This window comes from Notolabrus celidotus, chromosome 21 (genome assembly GCF_009762535.1).
Source record: "Notolabrus celidotus isolate fNotCel1 chromosome 21, fNotCel1.pri, whole genome shotgun sequence".
Taxonomy (NCBI): Eukaryota; Metazoa; Chordata; class Actinopteri; order Labriformes; family Labridae; genus Notolabrus; species Notolabrus celidotus.
In genome coordinates, this window is record NC_048292.1 from 25,690,171 (window position 1) to 25,709,936 (window position 19,766).

The 19,766-nt window shown below is 40.3% G+C and overlaps 1 protein-coding gene and 1 long non-coding RNA gene across 3 annotated transcripts in view; one reads left to right on the plus strand and one right to left on the minus strand.

Annotated features, from left to right (window-relative positions):
- rerg (RAS-like, estrogen-regulated, growth inhibitor) overlaps positions 1-19,766 on the plus strand; it is a 72,859-nt gene that overhangs the window by 35,449 nt on the left and 17,644 nt on the right. For both annotated transcript variants that reach the window (XM_034674141.1, XM_034674140.1), the window contains exon 3: positions 19,101-19,157. In XM_034674141.1, the coding sequence (XP_034530032.1) occupies positions 19,101-19,157 (57 nt within the window). The remainder of the gene's footprint in view (positions 1-19,100; positions 19,158-19,766) is intronic.
- Positions 1-19,766, minus strand: part of LOC117805418 — an 83,203-nt gene that overhangs the window by 34,741 nt on the left and 28,696 nt on the right. The window lies entirely within an intron of this gene.

The following is a 19,766-nucleotide window of genomic DNA, read 5'->3' on the forward strand; positions in this document are numbered from 1 at the left end:
TTGTGTGCCAGCCTCACTGTTTGCATGGAGGGTTTCAACAAGTGATGTTTATTTATTCAATTTAATCTCTTTTTAACAGATTATACTGATATTTGACACAGCTCCCTGACATACTTACCTGTTTTGGGTCTGCAAGGAAGAAAAAATAGAGCGAGTGCACACAAGCAAGAGAAGAGCAGCTTGGTGCTGGCATATTTCTGTGGTTAATTAAGTAGCTTCAGTTAATTATATCTTACATGTTCTGCTGTGAGCAGAGGTCTTCTTTGTCTCAGCAGAACCTGTATTTCTCTGATAGAGAAACGCAGGCAGACAAGAAAAGGAACAGGCAAGTACCACACTTTGTTCCCTCTGTGATGCATTTTATTTGGGTTTATGAAGAAACCTCATATGGAGAGAAGTGGCAGTGTACAGAAGAGTCATACAATGAAGGGTAAAATGTTGAAGTGCCACTACTACACACCACTGAATACCTAACCACTGAGTGGCTTGTGGTGTTCCGTGAAGTTGACATCCACCTTTAAAGCCATTAGTGTATCCAAACGTGTGTTGAAAAGATAGAGCACAATAAAAGGTAGACTAATGTTTCACAGAGGGAGGACAAAGTTAACAAATAAGCTTTGCAGAAGTGGTTCAATGAGGATTGTTAGACCATGTTAAACTCAAATGCAATTTCAAGGTCTTATTGTTTGTTTCAACCTGTGCCAAGTCTTTGCGCAGGTTTTCCTTTCATGCACTTTATGTGTATTTCACATTTACTGTCATGCTTTTCCCTACCTTTCCTCTCAATGTCAAATTCATTAAATTGAAAAAAGTGACGTGCAATTTTGGAGATTTGCAAAATGGCCTCATACGAATGACAGTCAAACTGAAAATCGCTGCTGACCAGGCTGATCGATCCTTGTCGGGCCGTAATGGAGTTACTTGAGATTTCATCTTTTTCCATAATGTGTTTACATTATCTTGTCTGGCCCCTGTGGGAACCATTTCCCAAAGATGACTTTAAAAAGCCATTTCCCAGAGATGGAGTCGCAGACGGCCCCGTAATCAGCGAATCTTAGGACAAATTAATAAATTAAGGGGTTTTAGGTTCTGGGCTCTGATTGGCCAGTCATCAACAAGACAGTCAAAATACCATTTACTTTCAGAGACTCATGAGACAGTTTATTCCATTATAAAAACAACTGCAGCAGACCCAGATACATTACATTTTAACTCCCTTTTCCTCTGAAAATGTGAAGCTACATGAACCGCAATAAGATTTATGTGTCTGTTGCAGTATCTGTTAATCAGTCTTTATCTAGGATCAGGCAGAAAGGGTATCCAAACATCAGTCAGCAACAGATTGAAGTAACTTAGTCGACTTTTTTCACATGTGAGCAAAAGCAGTCCCAGTATGACTGAAGAGAAGAGCAACAGTTCCTTCCCCTTCTGACGGCCCTTTGAGACATTAAACCTTGATATTACACCAAAGAACAGGAGACACATGATCCCACTCAAGATCTCATTTGACCTCTAGACCGTCTATTTTTAAAGGCACATAATCCCTCTCCCATCATAAACTACTGTCACATGCTCATCATCTTTAAACGCTGCAACACATATCCCTTTGTTAACTATGTAGACCAAGCAATGAAATCACACATGATCCATATCAAGTCATAAGGTAAGAATCACTTCTAAGCAAGGACGCTATCATGTATCATAGTATTTGGTTTATTACAGGAATTCCCCTCACAGTGTCTGATGTTGGTGACTAACGTAGCCTTCAGCAGAGATGAGGAGCAGGTTACAGAGGTCTTGTTAGACCACTCCTTTATAATTCTACATGCATCTCCTCTCTCTCATTTCTTGTTTTTATATTTCTCAGTGTGCAGTAGGGCTGTCAAAATTGCTCCAAAATGACGTTTGAATATTCGCTCTAAAAAAACCCAGAGGTTCGAACCATTCGAATATCTATATTTGCGCATTATGTCAATAACAGGTGGACAAACTAATACAAGGAGACATAACTACTTGTATATGTATTTTTATTTAAGATATAACATGCCTAAAACATACCTACACATTACAAAACAAGTAAATGACCTAATGGTCTATAGCTTAACACTTTTAAGACTGTTGACCTCTCGCTCGCTCCCCTCTCTGAGCGTAATGCGCTGAGTGAGTGCTGAACAAGACTTGTGCGAGCAATTAAAGGTCCCTACTCTTGTCCCTGATATAGGCAGGCTTCATTCAGTGATTGAAGCAAATATCATTCACATTAATTGAAGTTAAAAATGAAAAAGTAGTTCACTTACATTCTTGCCGCTTGTATAAAAAAAGAGAGGAAAAACTTCATTTTATCCCAGTGTCACTGATGGTCGGGCTCTTTTAGTCCACTGTCAATGTAGGGTCTTAGGCCTGACAGGTTATTTGCCAAAAACACAAGACAGTCCACATGTGAAGAAGACAGTTCACATGTGAAGAGGACAGATCTCTTTTTATTCACTATATTCCAAACGGAGGAAAAGATGCGTTCAGAGCGCACTGAGGATCCGGGGACGGAAGGATTTCTCTCTGCCGTCTGCTTCATGCTGTGCATGTGTGACTCCTGTGACCTGTCCCTGACCCGTCATGCAGTGCGCCCACTCGCAAGGCAGCCGGCGATGTGTTTTTTTTTCACAGTCAAATATTAATTTTCACAATCGAATCTCCGTTTTTTTTTAATATTCGAATATATATTCCAATTTAGAATATTCGTTGACAGCCCTAGTGTGCAGTGAAGACTCAAGATACCGAAGACAGTGAAAAGGAAAATGTCTTTCAGGGTTAGCTTTAACATGCTTATACTAAAGCAATATGAGAGATTTAAAGCTCCTGTGAGGGTTTTTTGTGAGTTATGAAAATGACTGTAATTAACACTAATGCCTCATTGTGACTAACAAAACCAAACAAGATCAGATTTATATGGACAGACTATTTCTATTAAGTTATTTTTTGCCTGACTGAAACTGCTGCCGAGGGTAGGTGTCAGACAGAGGCTGTTTTCAAAACCGCCTGCTACATACTACCTACGAATGTAGTATGTTGTAGGTACAGCCTACAGTAGGTACAGCCTACTACATACTGGGTTTGAAAGTAGTATGTTGTCTGACTGTTCTGTTCGATCTGTTCTGCGGGATGCTGGGTCAGACGTCGCTAGATTTCCGCTTTCGGAAAGCGGAAGTAAACAACAGACAAGCTGAAAGTGAAACTGCTTCTTCAGCATCACTTATGATTTAAAAAGTTATGAAGTGTTTTATATGAATTTAATAATTTTTACAGCACCTAAAAACTGAGTTCCCAAGTCAAAAAAGAAGAAACAAAAAAAGCGTAATGTTAGTGCTGTGCATTATGGGAAACAGTACAAGAGGCAGACTGGTCTGATGCATAATGTGAAATTTTCCTGAATCAGTAGACATCTGGGGAGTTTTGGCATACTGCAGATTTTGCTCTTGTTCACATACTACTTACTACATACTGAATTTTGACCAAATCAGTACGTACTGCTAGTATAGTATGCACTTTCAAAAACATCCAAAGTGATTAGCTGCATGTTGCAGCGACAACTTTTATTTTTATGATACTTTCCAAAGTGAATGATCCCAGTAGGCAGTCCCTCCAGGATTTTGCTTTTTTCTTGTGATTGTTGCGGCCCAAAAAGCCTGATTTTGCGACAGCTTTTTGAAAAAATCCAAAAAAATTAGGACAAAATTAGCAAAAGGATAAAATGTCCACAGGGGGCGCCAAAATCAACAGAAACCAAAGGTTCCTAACAGGAGCTTTAGTATTCAAACACTATTTTAGCTCTGGTGATCCACTTTGCTAACTATCTTGTCTGCTGTTTAGCACATAGCTTGTACTGTACAGTATGTTTTCCAAGCATTTTTTCCAGGAGCTATATGTTCTGGAAGAAAGGATGGTTGATGCTAACAGTTAAGATTGATGACATGGAAAACCAAAAACATAACAATTAGCTGAAAGATACAAAAACAAACTAGAGCTGCACCGAGGGGCAAGAATTTACTTTGAGTTTAGCGCTGCAAGTCACATCTTTTACTTTACACAAGTCAGTTTTACCATGGTGAAATATGAAACAATGGTAAGTGCAACTTTATCAATATCATTCAAGTCTTTAATAATATTATGTCAATGTGTATATCAGACACAATGTGAATTTCTTCCAAAAGGTCTTTGTAATTCTCCAACAGTCTGTCAACACACTGCAGATTACCATCCTCTGTTTTACCAACATTACCCTCAAAGCTAATTACAGCACTTATGACTGCAGCAAATCCCTCAGCATTAGAGATTTATAGAGGAAACGATTTAATGGCTCAGGAGAGAAAAACACTGCGTCTGATGGTTTAATTGCAGCTTGATTTATTATGAGGACTTGGCTTAAGGCAGTCAAACCAATCTAGCTTTCAAAATGCCAAATTGTGACACGGGGAATGTGTTCGCCACACAACAAATTAAATGCTAGGCTGTCTGCCAGTGACAAATATTCATTCTAATATTTACATGGATGGATTCATTTTCACTGATGGGGTCCATGTGGGCTGTGTCATTCATGCTTATTTGAAGTTTCAGACAGCTATTTGTTTCTGCTGAATGTCTAAACAAGTGCTTTTCATTTGGTCTATGTTGATCAGACTGAGATATTAGATGGAAATTGGTGAATTTGTGATCAATGGGGCTCATAGAAAACCTTAAAGCACTCATGTGTCTGATTTAAAACATGTAATTCACCTACATTGGTACAAATCAGGTCTCATTATGAACTGTTTCATAGCTAATGGCTAATTAAGCATGGGTGAAACCGTGGAATGTGTCTATTGTTCTCAGAAGAGCAGTTTCGCTGAATTTGCCACACATCTCATTAATTTAAATCATGTATAAAAACCAAGATCCTGTGAAGCTGGGTAACTAATGAGTAATGAGTTCACAGGCTTGGAGGAGAAGAGTGATGAGTCATGTAATGATAATTTGCCGGCTCTAATCTTATCTGAAGAATGAGATATGATGATATTACATGAACTACAGATTTCTTATTTTAGAAAAATATGTTGTTCCTCATGGAGACATGTAACACACCTCTTTTATTTTCTGATCAGCTTGAATTTCTTTTTTTGAATCCTCTTTTGGATCACGTTGATAATCAAATTTCTGAGGCGTATCTGAGCAGCATGAAAGCAGTGACTCACAACAGAGGAGCGCTAACAGACTGCTGGCTCGATTGGTCATTGATGGAGCCCCTTCCCCTTTAGTCACTGTTGCTATACGAGTGTCAAGCTTTCCATTCAGGTCTCGTATGAATGTTATGATGTTATCACCTGCAGATTGACGCCTCACAATAAATAAGTTATGGGCCTTTAATTTCAGACGCAGACAAGCACATCTATCATTTCAGGACATAAAATACTTTGTCAAATGAGATGAATGCTTTCTGGCAGACATCAACAGCTGCAGCTTCTTAGCTAATAAATCTAACATAACATTTATGATTTGGTTGAAATGCCGGGTCTTGTTGATTGTTTCGGTTTACAGCTGACAGGATAATCTTTTAAAAAGGTATTTAATATGCAGATGATGCCTCTATGCACGGTATCACACACAGCACTGGTCTTGTATTGCAATCAAGTCTGTGCACATTTTCACCTTTGTCATTGGTTTTGGAAATATTTGTAAATGTACTTATTTAGTTGTGTATATACGTTGTGTATATATGTTGTAAGATATGCTTATTTTTAACTCTTTAATTTTAATTGCCAGTAACTTTTTAATATTGCTATTTTATAGGCTCTTGTTTGCTTTATACTCTTTTGCACTGTCTACTTTGCTGCTGTAACACTTAAATGTCCCCGTTGTGGGACGAATAAAGGATATCTTATCTTATCTAACTTGCCCTGGTTTAAAAAGTGCGAAAGAACTCATGATCAGATGTTATGTTTCTCATGAGCTAGTGTCAGAAGGAAGAGAGTTAGACTCAGTATTTTACCGTTAACTATTGAGTTTTTAATTCAAATAAACAATTAGGAAAAATTAGGGGAGCATCTATGTATCAGTTGGACAAAAGTCGGCCATTGGCAAATAATGTGCCGTGAACCAATGTTGATAGCCGATGTCAGTCTTTGTGTCCTGTCAATTTAATGCTGGCAAGCTAGTTCACCAAACATCTGATTCATAGAAGAGTTTTTCTATTATTGGGCAGAGAAGTCATCTGTTGGACAATTTCTGATTTGTCTTATTTATGGTCAAACGTAAAAGAAAATGTCAGCATTATGGAACAGATGGGTGACATCACGGAAGTCCATTATTTATACAGTCAATGGTCCCACCCAATGCCACACCAACAGCTTCTGCTACTTTTACTTGAGTGCCAAATCTGAACTCGGTGAGAATTTTTACAGTTTTCAGAGATAAAAACTTTATGTTGCATGTTATAGGTGATGCACATATTCATCTTTAATAATAAGCAATGAAGTTGCCTAGTTTATGAATGAAGGGTCCAAACTCTAAATTTTCACAGATTTCATTTTTTTACTGGAAATGTATCAGTTCAAAATTTCAAGTATTGTTCTCATGAACTACTAATGATCAGTATTTGTATCGGCCCTGAAAAACCGACATCTGTCGACCCCTAGTCAAAATACAAAAGGACATGCTGCTACCAAAATTCCCTCAGTAAATATTCACTGTTTAAACTCCATTATCATTGTCAGTGATGAAAGGTGATTTAACACCATGTTGCTCTTAACTTAGTGCTCTGTCGACTGTGTTTTCACCAGTGTCTGGCTCAGAAGTAAAACACCACTGGACTCTCACTCTCACTAAATGAAATATTGGTATCCGATTGGCCCAGACAGAGACCTCATCACCCGTGGGAGAAGACATGTTTACTGTTGCCTTGTGTGTTATTATTACTCCTCTCACTTCAACCTTCCCACATCCTTTCTTAAAGGCTGTTTGTGAAATCCATGAACAAACATGAATGGAGTCTGATTCGCAGGCTGTAATCTGATCTGGAAAGAGCCTGAGATGATGTGATGTCTGACTTTATGTCATTTACATTTGGCTGCAGACAGTGATAGAATAGTTCCCCTGGCACCTTGGGGATTTAAAAAAAAAACAGTGCCACACACAAGCATGTGTTTCCTTCAGCTGTTTGTCAATCCAAGGTTTCTAGGGAGGCTTGGTTTGGGGGTGCAGAGGTGCCCCAGGGAGTGAGTGGTGGTGAAAGGAACTCTGGGAAAGCTCTGAGACGGGAAGCAGTGGCCTGACCTCCTGTTCAGGAAGTGGTTTTGGTGCTTTTGTAGCTAATTTGTTTGCCTGTTTGTAGCATCCAGACTGTCAGTCGGTGCAGTGTATGAAGAAGCACATTCACACTATAGTGCATGGATATTTGGAGAAGAAAAACAATGCCTAAGCTGTGAAAACGTGTTTTCATCTGCTCCTCCTGGCAAGAAATAAGACAAAAACAAGCAAGAGCTACTTCCGGCAATTCAATAGAGTCATCAGCGCACTAAAAGGATAATTTTATTAATAAAAAGTTGCATAAATCTCTGTGTGAGCTCTGGAAGCAACTATATCTAGTTTTTAAAATCTTTTTTATAAGCTGCTGCACTTCTTGACACACCGTAGTAAGTATGGCATTATTTATGATAGAGCCCTACAGATGCTCATGATTAACATTTGAACTTTAACAAACCTAATCTGCAAACAGGCTGGACTTAAATGTTTTGCTAATTTTCTCATCTTCCTTTTGGATTAATGAGTGGATTTGCAGGAAATCATGAATCGATATTCACTGCACCAAGCTCATTGTGCCTGGTAAGAATAGCAGCATATTGATTTTAGTGGAGGCTTGTTACCAAAATAGTTATTCCACCATCATTTTAACCAGTGATGACTCCTGCAAACTCAGAGTACTTGACATTAATGGAAAATGATGTCAGTTGCGTTTTGCAGTCATGTTCCCATCATGTCCTTTACAAGCATTTGGGGGCACATTGTGTGTATACTGTGGCCTCTTGTCTGCCAGCACAGCAGCAGGGCAACGACTGTCTGCATTTCTCCCGGCAGAGTTGCAATTAAACCGTAGAAACAGCTGGTTAATGATTCACCTCCTTTTCAATTTGTGCAAATATGCAAGAAAAACAACATTCCCCTCCTGCAGAGGAGACCATTTATGAGCCTGATGACATCGTTTAGCACTGCTGATTATCATGAACAGCTCAGACCAGAGAAATGATTGGATTTCATGCATAGCTAAATAAGGTTTTGCATTTTTGATCTCGAATTGTATTGCATGAGTTATCTTATCAATAAATGTACATTTTTGCACTCTTAATATTGCTGAGATCTCATGAGATTTATAAAGTAAAGGAGAAGATGAGAACATACATCCACGCTTAGCTATTAAATGTGTTTGTGCAGCAATAAACAGGGCATTTTACTCAAGACTGTACAGCACAGGCAGCATGCAGCAGCAACAGAAACTCTGGATGAAAAATAGAACTGTAATATAATTGTCATAAGTATGTTTAAATTAGTGTATAACCACCTGAATTAATAGATCTGTCAATGTTTATTTACTTAGAATGAGCCTTTTCTATCTACATAAGGAGAACGTTCCCTTTCAAGGAGGCGGCCATCTTTTAACACCATGTCTCTGCAGAAACACAGAATGGAGTGTGTAGCACGTTTCTGTATTTCGTGAGTGACAACGCAATAATGCACAAGTTTGAAAAGATTAAGAGAGTGATGGTTGTACACAAAATAAATTGTAATTTGAGAAATGGAGGATCATACCTATCATGCATCACAGGATGCTCCTTGTCCTCAGAGGCCACCATCGCTAAGTGCATTAGAGGTGAGCAAGGATGTTTTGATCTAGAATCTGAGCACTAGATGTCCCTAAACATTCCTATTTCCACACTGTACCTTTAATTAATGCAGCAATATGTATTTTAAAGGTTAAACATTCAAAATCCCATTGGTGTCAGAAGTTGAAATTGCAGCTGAGATCTCCTTGACATCTTCATTTTCTGCATTTGTGTTAGCAGCAGTTTGGCTAGGTTTTCTATGTCGCTATGACTGAAATTAGCTACTGTCTTATCAGAATGTGTTCACAAAAGTTAGCATTTTTCAATAAAAGCAGAAAGAAAACCTACTCTTGTTTTTAGCTAGCTTCAGCACAAGTGCACCTGGGCTTTATTCTGTAACAGGACCTGGATAAGTCAGCGCTTTCTAGAATAGGCCATGAAATATCATGAGCAGTGTTGCCAACTTAGCAACTTTGTCTCTTTCTTTAGTGAGTTTTCAGACCCCTCTAGTGACTCTTTTTCAAAAAAGCGGCTAGAGACTTTTTTCTGGTGTTAAATGGAGATTTTTGGAGACTGACTTGAAAGTATACATCGTTCTTAACAAGCAGTGGATGCTGCTGTGAGTCTCTCCTAGCTGCATTCAGAGCAGGAGGCGCTAACCCCTCTGCATCCAGACTGCAGATGTATCACGCATGTACAAAGACACCGCTGGCTGATCCCACTATACAGTCTTTTCTTGGTCCATTTAGATAGTTAAAGCTGCTGTGAGGAACTTCTGGTTTGTATGGATTCTAGCGCCCCCTTGTGGACAAAGTGATACCTCTTGTCTCTTGTCCTGTAAATGCAAAATGAGTGTCTTAAGACAATAACCTCATCCTGTTGTCTTTTAACATTTAGATTTATCACACAGTGTGATTATTTGCAATGAAAACAGCCAAAAAAGGGTGTTTCTAGAGCGAGATGTCAATCATCTGTTCTGGCACCTACCCCCTCAGAGCAGTTTTAGACATTAAAAATGACAACAGAGAAGGTGTCAGTGTTGTTGTGGATGGTCTTGTTTGCTTTTGAGGGTCATAAAGAGGCATCAGTATCATTTTCAGTCTGTTTCTCAGCCAGTTAAAAACTCCTCATAGTGCCTTTAATGTAGATTGTATACAATAAACATGTAGAAAATGTTATTGTTGAAAAATGTCATGTTTTACTTTGATTTGCTGTAGGCTCCTAAGTGTAGTTATAAACATATTTTGTGTGTTTTTTAACCTTTTTTTGTCTCTCCCTCGACGTTACACGTCTCTTACAGAGTCTATTAAAATTCAAATTATGCAAATTAAGCAATGACATCATACAGTGACTTCCAGAGACTTTTAGGACAGCCAATACCTACTTTCCTCACTAAGGAGTTGGCAACACTGATAATGAGAGTTTATAGCTTTGGTTCTATCTAAGGTGTCTGCACTAACTAATCAGCTGGCATGAGCTAGCTCTAGCTTGATATAGCCAGTACGCCTCCAGGGTTGACTTAATCTATTGGCAGGGTTTTTCAACTGGCTGTAAGACAGACTGAAATAAATAATGATGAAATTAAATGAGATTATCAAGAAAAATGTCAAGGAAGCAACAGACAGCATGCAGTTGAACCAGCAGAGTTTACAGAGGGTGGTATGTCAGTCAGTTAAATGGAAGAAAGAAGAGAGTTTTGATCAGTACAGTAATAGTTACACAGGCCTGTACACGACAGGATCAGCAAAACGACAAACATACTGCTTTGAACGCTGGGGTCGCTAAAATTGACACTAGATGAAAATTCTTTACACTCGCTTTAAATTGGTGAAACAATATGTCAACAGCAGACACCAGCAACATGTCACCATCTTGAATCTTTAGCTATTGAAAACTCAGAAGTATACAAAAGTGTCTTTTCAGGACAGTATAGTTTTTCTATTTGAATGCTGGAATAATTTTCTGCTGTCATTTTTCTGAACCACTTCCAGTCATTCCGTTTCCAGACTTGCCTGCACAGCTGGTCTTTGTGATATGAACAGACCTGACATGAACACAATAGGTAGTCTAAAAAACTTGACTGCAGCTGCACAGCACAGGCAGAGCTCCTCTTTTGGGCCTGTAAAAGAGGTGTTTTTGTGGCTGGAGGGAACCAAAGAGCCACAGGTGTCCGTCTGAAGGCCGTGGGGAATCAATAAAGACTGTTCAATCAGTAACATGGTGACAACCCAGAAAAGGACCATGGGCGCCACTAATTGCTCTCTCTTTGTGTGCTATTAGTCCAACATTCTGCCGCTAATGTGATTAGGTCACTTTGGACAAAAGCAGCATTTGGCAGACTCCTCCTGTGGATGATGTGTTCGATGTACATTTGAAAACTCAAAGCTGTATTAAAAGCTTGATAAATTCAGATCCCTTCTTATGTGTTTGCCCTGACTTCAGCTGCATTGTTTGAGAGGAAGAAGACCGACCGGCAATTTGAGAGAGTGAAAATCAACAGGCCTTTTCTAAAGCCTGTATTGATTTTCTGAGCGTGCCACATACCAGATGTTATATGTTGACACCTTCTGTAACAAGGCAGGACATTTTTCAAACAGCTATAAGTAGCACAGAGCATGTTAGAGGCAGCAGTGTCATGTTCAAGGAAATACAAAACAGCATCTGCTAATGCTCCATCACTCTACACTGAAGAAAACATGATGTTTTTGTGTTCCCGTTTTAAGTTTGTGATGCTTCTGTTCTAGTACTTGGCAAATGATGACATCTTTGCTGCATATTACCCAGCATTCTGACTCCTGGCTGTTTAAAATACTAGACTCTGATTGGTCAAAACCCATTGACAAAAGTTATTAATTCTACATGGAATAGGCAAAGCTAGGGACAACCTGACCCTACATTTCACATATCAAATCAATCTGCAGAAAGGAGTAACGGCACATCTTGTGCCATTCACCTCTTCCTGCTGACAATGCAGATCAGGACTTAAAACGTGTTACTTTACGGTTTCATTGGAAGACAATATTGAGGATATTTCCAATATCACTCTTGATTTATTTGGAGAGCACAAAATTTTGGATTGGTGGTAAATAGCCTGTAGATGATGAATACTACCAGTTGTAAACAAGCATATAGATGACAGATGGCATCACAAAGCGCAGTGCAGCTTGGTAGTATTTTGATTTGAAATGGAGATTAAGTTGAATGTAAGCTGTGACCAGTGAACTCAACTGTAGCCTTGCATAGAAAACTCAGGGCCACTTTAGTATCCGTGACGTCACCCATCTGTTCCTGAGCGCTGTTTGAAGCTAAATGTCAGCGGGAGCTATATGCTGAGCTCAGAGGAGGGGTTTGAGCCTCCTAGCCAACAGCTATGTGTCCCCGCCTGTCAGTCAAGACAGTCATGTCCTTACATGGGCAAAACTGGTAATCTTAATATTTTCTGAACTGTTGCGTTATAAAAAAAATCACCTGTACAGTGTGTGCTGATAGATAAATTAGCGACGTAGACCCAAGTTGTTTTTTGAACCAGACTGTAAACATGTTTATTTCTGCTGTAAAGATCGTCTTCTATGCAGAAACACCGGAAACCACATACACACCCATTCAGCCTGCCTCTAGTGGATTCTCGATGAACTGCAGTTTCTAACACTTCTGCATGGGCTTCATCGTTTGAGACAGGAGGTTGCCGCTTGGAAGCAATGCGCCACGTTCTGACAACACGTTTCCCTTCTGGTCATGCTCATGTTTACACAGGGAGCGCCACCTCCCGACCCTTTATCAGATCGTGTAGATAAGAAATACTCATTGATAATGGATGTAATGGATGTAACTCCAAAACAGCCTCATATCTATCGACCACAACAGGACCTTTAGCTGATAACTTAGTAGTAGTAATCAGAGCACAATTATTAATATTAAACAAATTTAAACCTGAAAACAATGGAACTTTATAGTTAAAAAGAATACTCAGTAATGATAAAAGCCCAAAAGTAACAGAATACCATCCAAAGGAGCTCAGTCAGTCAGAGCAACCCCGCGGTGCACGTGCTTCCTGTATAAATGAGGCGCCAGGCATCAATCAATAACCTTCAGGGAGGACTGAAGGCTGGTGCTGCTTGCTCTGCTAACACACTCTGTAAACCTGTCATGTGCATGCAGACCCTGTGATCACATATTTAGCCGTGGTACAAAAATGTGGCCAGTGTTGCCAACTCCTCAGTGAGGAAAGTAGCTATTGACTGTCCTAAAAGTTGCTAGAAGTTGCTAAATGACGTCATCGACTCATTTGCATGTCGCATTCGCTGTAGGAGAGACGTGTAACGTTGAGTGAGAGACAAAAAGAGGTTAAAAACACTCTAAATATGTTCATAACTAGACTTAGGAGACTATAAAAAATCATTTTTCAACAATATCATTTTCAAGATATTTATTGTACACAATCTACATTAACTATCTAATGGATCAGACAGCGGTGTCTTCGTACATGCGTGAAACATTAACAGTCTGGATGCTGAGGGGTGAACGCCTCCTGCTCTGAATGCAGCTAGGAGAGACTCACAGCAGCATCCACTGCTTGTTGAGTAGAGTCAGAAGGATACATGCTTTAACGTCAGTCTCCATTAACACCAGAAAAAGTCACTAGATTTGTTGCTAGTCGCTTTTTTGAAAAAGAGTCGCTAGAGGGGTCTGAACACTCACTAAATATAGAGACAAAGTTGCTAAGTTGGCAACACTGAATGTGGCCAATCTTGACTTTATTTCCTTATTTTTTTTCTAACCTTTAGACTAGTCAGATACACAGAATTTTAATTTACGTTTAAATGACTAGAAGATGAGTTGCTTCGGGATATCTCTATCTGCCACCCGTTAGTTTTTGCACATTTGCACCTTTTACAATTGGACCCAAATGACTCTTGATGGAAACGCTTCATTCCTGCTGAGCTGTGTTTGTTGGTGTGAGCGATGATAACAAGTTTAATGACTAATTTTTGTGCTACATGTAAAATCAGTTTTAAAAAAATGTTAATTAAGAAGCTGCAATGTTTAAAAGTGTGGCTGCATTTTCTGAAATGTGATCTTACAATGAATAAAATAATATATATGTAACAATCCTGGTTATGAGAGCTGTCCTCAGCCTTTATATTCGTTACAGTGACGGGTCCAATGAGGGTTCCTTTTTCATTCAGTCGGACAGTTATGAGCTTCCCTGTCACTGCACAGGGTCAGTGAATTGCCTGCTTTTGTAATCTGGTCAGCTCCGTGATACAGTGCACATTATTCCCTCGGCAAACCTTCGGTGAATTTGGGTCACAATGTCCATATTGACGCTTGCTAACAAAGGCTCCTCTCTCCTCTGTGTACATTTCTTGTTGCGGCAGTGAAAGGCAGGAGATACAGTTACCTCTAATGAGAAAATGGACTTCACACTCCATTGGTTGTACTTTCCACCTGGAATCCAGGCCACTGTAGCACAAACACGACAGAATACTCTCAGTGGGAAACAGAGCGCCTGAAAGAGAAGTTCGTGTGCCTGGAGAAGAAACATGCGTGCCAGCCTGCCTTCTTTATAGCATGACAAATTATCTGTTGCTTCTCTGCTCTCAGTGCAGTCAGGGAGTAATTGAAACTTGCATGACGCACTCCTCCTTGGGCTGAAAACACATTAAGTGTGTTAGGAAAGAAAGAGAAATGTGGTCCACCGAGGAGCTCAATCAACAACACAGGGTTACAACACGCTGCTTTCAAAAGAACACAAAGCAATGGATCTGTGCGTGCTACATGAAAGACCTTCCTGTCTCTCTACACATTGTATAGAGTCCATTCACAGGGCACATGCTAATGCACGGACAAAGTGATGTAATGTGTCCACAGCTACTCTGTACGAGTCAATGACAAAACAGAAACTTGAGCAGCAGACTCTCAATCATCATCAAACGCTGCCCAGAGCTCGACGGCAGGACCCAAGCCCTTTACAGGAGTAATGAAACGTTGCAGTGACACTCCAGCTGACATAATAGGTTTTCTTTGCCTTCCCTGTCAAGGCTAATTATAAGCTGAAAAACAGGCCTGCTCAAGAAGGCTGGTTTTCCTCCTGGTTCAAAGGAAAGGCTTTTTCCCATATTGTCTCTTTTATACGAGCAGCAGCTCAGCCAGTTGGCAGGGACACAGATCTCCGTCTGGGCTCAAGTGGACCACTCAGGCCCATTGGGAGTCGCTCAGGCGCATGACAGCAGAAAAGCTTGCTGTGATACCCGTTATGTTAGGCCACATGGTTTGTCCTGTTGGCTGATTCATGAAGCACATTAGGACGTCTTCCCGGAGTAATGTCTCTGATTTTCACTTGCATATTTGTTTACATCACCTTCAGTTAGGAGTCAGTGCTGCTATTAGTGATGAGATATATGACCTACTTGGCACAGTCATTGGATGTGCTGTTTGAGCCTTTGCCTGATCTGGTAGCTTTTCTTTGCCTTGATTCGATAGAATTAGCTGAAGAGAAACAGGAAATGTGGGGAGCAGAGAGTGGGGGAAGACATGCGGCAAATGGTCGAGGCCGGGAGTCAAACCTGCGACCGCTGTGACAAGGACTATAGCCTCTGTACATGGGGCGCGGCACCCCTTCAACTCAACACTTATTATTTATCATAAGTGTTAATGTTGACCTGCAAACATTGACACTCAACAACAACTTGAAACACCTTCATAAATGCTGTACCAACTAACCCTCTTGGCTAATTTCATCAAACTCAAGGAAGTGGAGCTATGAAATGTCATTAATGGTACTACAACTATTGGTACCCACCTTTGAACGTTTGCCCATTATGGTCACATACAGGTCACAAACCATGGTCTCAACCAAGAATGCTCTTTTTAAGACATTTTGAGACGTATTGCCATTAGTCTGTAGTAAAACTTGCACATCTAACGGCCAAATTCCACCACATCCGTGTCCGGTCTGTCTCTGATCCATCACAGCACCGGATCTGATAGGTTTCTATTCTTGTCAATGTGTTAACTTCCACTGGATCCGCTCTGTTGCGTTCTGGCTGTGTTTCTGATCCGGCAGGTCGGAGCCCTCCGGATCAGATACACAAGACTTCTATTTTTGCCGGATGCCGGAGCACGACGCATCAATCTCAACAGAGCAGATGGAGCGGGACAGGAAGTCAGGTTTCACCAAAACAAAATGAAAACATCCGTTTAATTTTCAGAATAAAACACTGTGTTATCACCAGATCATATTCAATCTAACAACAAAATGTTATTTTGAGCGGAGCCAGGCCTGGAGTCACCAGGTCAGAGGACGATAAAGACAACATGGATCAAGAGGAGTCGGGTGTTCGTTAATGCAGTAATTACCACAGGAAAACCTCAGTCACATGACTACAGCCCTCCAGAGGTCCCACTCCATGCAGTGTTACGAAAACGCAACCAGTGGGTGAGAGAGCACAGAGCTGGACCGCAGCAGATTAGCGACAGACCGAACACGGATCTGGTGGAAGTCCAGTGTAATTCCGGAAATATACTTGCTGTTATTTTCGTGTACACTAACGTTTGGTCCCCTGTGTTCATTTGGTGTCGGCTGTGCATGTCATCAAAGTTAACATAATGCAGACATGAGGAGCAGTATGCACATGGGTTGTCTGTAGGCAGACGGAATGAGACAGTCATCACAGCAGCAGGGACAACAATGGCAGGAAGTTTAAGAAATGCTGATGGACCAAGTCAGTTGTCTGTGAAGGTCATTATTCGTAATTCAAACCTGGTTCAAAAGGCAACTTACAAGAAATTCTACCAAGCCCAGTTGCCCTTTGGATCAAGCACTCAAGTCTGCAGTCGTCGACATCTGTGCAATGCATCATTGCCATTGCACAACAACAAACTGTCCAGTTAAAATAACTGGCTAGAGAGAAGTTCAATTTTATGAGTCAATGTGGAAACCTGCAGAAATAAATAGAAACAGGTCTGGGACCTTTACTTCCAAGCGTGGGGTGAAACATTGGAAAAAGTGATTGGGGGCGCTGCTGAAAGTGTGGTCTGTCCATTAGGCATCAGTCGCCTGAGCTGGATCAAGAGGTTATCACTCACTGGGCCACTGAGACCTTGAATTAACATAACAAAAACTTGTGTGTGTACAAGTCCACTAGAGCTCTCTGGTGTGCCCTCTAGAGGTAGTCCCCAGTAAGACACGTAGTGCAGTGGTGTCAATCACTTCATCTCACTCTTGTAGTGAATGGAATTCAATGCAATTCCCAAAATGTCAAACTATGATTTCATTTCTTCCCAGTTTAAAAAGGATAAATTGCTCCATCTGCATGTTTTGGCTAACCCATGTTGGCTTCAGTGACCTCATTGCATGTTTCTATTGGAAGCGTATTCACACTCTCCAGGAGGACTCGGTCTTAGTAGTGCCATGTAGAAGCCATTAAGCAGATACAGGCAGAAAAGCTGCAGTGTTCAGACAAACAGCTGCAGAACTGAGACACAGACTCCTGCGGGGACTTCCAGGGGGGCCAACAGAGTCATGAGGCTGTGGTTGTAGAGTACAGGGGAAATCTTTTCTTATAAACAGCAGAGACGGAGTGGACGTTGTGTGGTCTTCTTCATGAGACAAATCTAAGAGAATAATTGATTTCAGCTTTAGAGGCATTTGCATCATTCTGATTGGCATTAATCAGTCCCTCCAGGATTTCGCAGGTTTTTTTATGATTGTTGCGGCCCAAAAAGTCTGATTTTGCAACAGCTTTTTGAAAAAATTGCAGTGAAAGTTGCGATGTTTTTAAGCTTTTTTCCCCAATAACAGCTCAGGGGCAAGTAAATATGCTAAATTATTGGCAGTTGTTTTTAGTGTTGTTGGTAGCCTTACTAAAAAATGCTTGAGAAATACTGCACTGGCATATAGTTCAACAATTAAAAACAATGTTGTTTAACTTCAAACTGAGTAGTAAACCCTTTCATAACTTTTTTTGAATGAATTTCTGGCATTAAATTCAAATTGGGCAAATAATTTTCCTAAAACAAACAAAAGATTCAGTTTTCAACAGATGCTGTGTTGTATTTGTGCTATTTTGAAATGAAATGTTTGTTCAGTGTTCATATTTATATTTCCCCCTACTTTGTAAACAATGTTGTTCTAGAAAAAAATACATTGTAAATAAATACAACTAAAGCTTATTAATACTATAAGGGTATTTGAGTATCTATAAATAACTACGTTGTCATGGTCACTTCTCCTGCCTGCTGTTCCCTATCTTCACCCGTTCTCCGTGCGTGTTCTGCTGTTGAAAAGTGCCGATCAAGTGAGGACTTACGTTTATGTTCCACCACGATATTGCACGGCGTGCAAAACAGTTTACCCCCGCTTTCAAGTGAAACATCTGGAAGCTAACTTTCACGAACTTTGGCGGAAATATTAGTTGATAAATGTTCTTTTTTTCGCGTCGGACATGTCTTCATCTTGTCAACCACTAACAAGGAGGAGAAATGGATGAGGAAACCAATGACGTGCAGTGGCGGAGGTTAAGGTGATTGGTCAAATTTGCGGGAAAGTTGTAGTGATTGTACAAAATTGCAAGGCCGCACAGAAATCGCGCTGATTGGTTGAATTTGTGTTGATCGTTGAGGGAGGGACTGATTAATTCATGTTTTTATGATGCAGCTACTGGACTTATCTTGAAACCTCCTGCGACAAGTATCCACCTCTTAAAAGGGAGACAGTCTGGTCTACCTCTTTATAATAAGCAGGTAATGAATGCTCTTCTAAATCTGTCCCTAAGGAGGACATGAACATCTCTCTGTAGCATGTGGCTTGGTGATGAACCATTCAGACTGAGTCACTTGCTTCTTATCTTCTATGTGATGAAGGTCAAAGCTGAAATAGGCAGGCTTAAATCCCACATTAGAGATGGGGCTAATGAACCCTGAGAGCTGATGTTTCATCCTGAAGGCTGTTTGATTTTTCTGTTTTTAAATTAGCATTTAAATGAGAAAAGAGTTAAAGTGTTTTGGATTTTGTGGCCTAATGTTGGCTCCAGCTGATTAGCTGTTAAGGTAGAAATATCGTCAGTGAATGTGCAAATATGGAACCATGCCTGATCTAATAAGAATTATTATAAGCTCATCAACATGCGCTCTGAATCCATTCCTCTTGTGCTGATATTCAGATTTAAGACTTTGCATAAAGTATCACAGAATCCTGTTGCATATTGTTGTTGCTGTTTAAATATTCAGAGCCTTGTCTGTTGTTCTCTGCAGCTTTGGTGGTGAGGTTTCTGACAAGACGCTTCATCTGGGAGTACGACCCAACACTAGGTAAGAGCAATAGACACCCTCTGTTTCACTCACTGTCAGCTGCTCTACAATTACTACCACTACCTCTCCTTTCCTTTACTTTCCTTTCCATTCCTCAAGACTGATGGCATTTCTACCACAGTACCACTCTTGTTGCTTTTAAGAATATGCACTGCTGCCACAACTGCTACTTATTTTTTGACTCACAATTTTGCGTCCTTTTCAGAGACAAAGCTACACTTTGACATTTTGTGAAATTCTTGCTTTTTTGCAGAAATATCAAGAAAGAGGTAGTTACCACTCTCTTGTTTGAATGCTAAATGTGAAGCTAACATCAGAAGCTTTAGTTCACCCTGGTATCTCAGAGAGTCATGTAATGAGCCGGACCAATTAACACACCTCAAAGTGATGGTGACACCTGCTGTTTTAAGAATAACTTATTAAAGGCATCATGCAAACTCTGATTCCCCTTCTAGAACCTGCAGCCATAAGCAGCTTCAGTGGTGTCTAAAATCACCTTTAATTACTCGTGGTCAGTTGCCTTGTTGACACAATATGGATCTTTCTTTAGCTGTGTGTGCAGCCACACTGACCCTGTTTGCTCTTCAGTTGTATACAGAGACACAATTG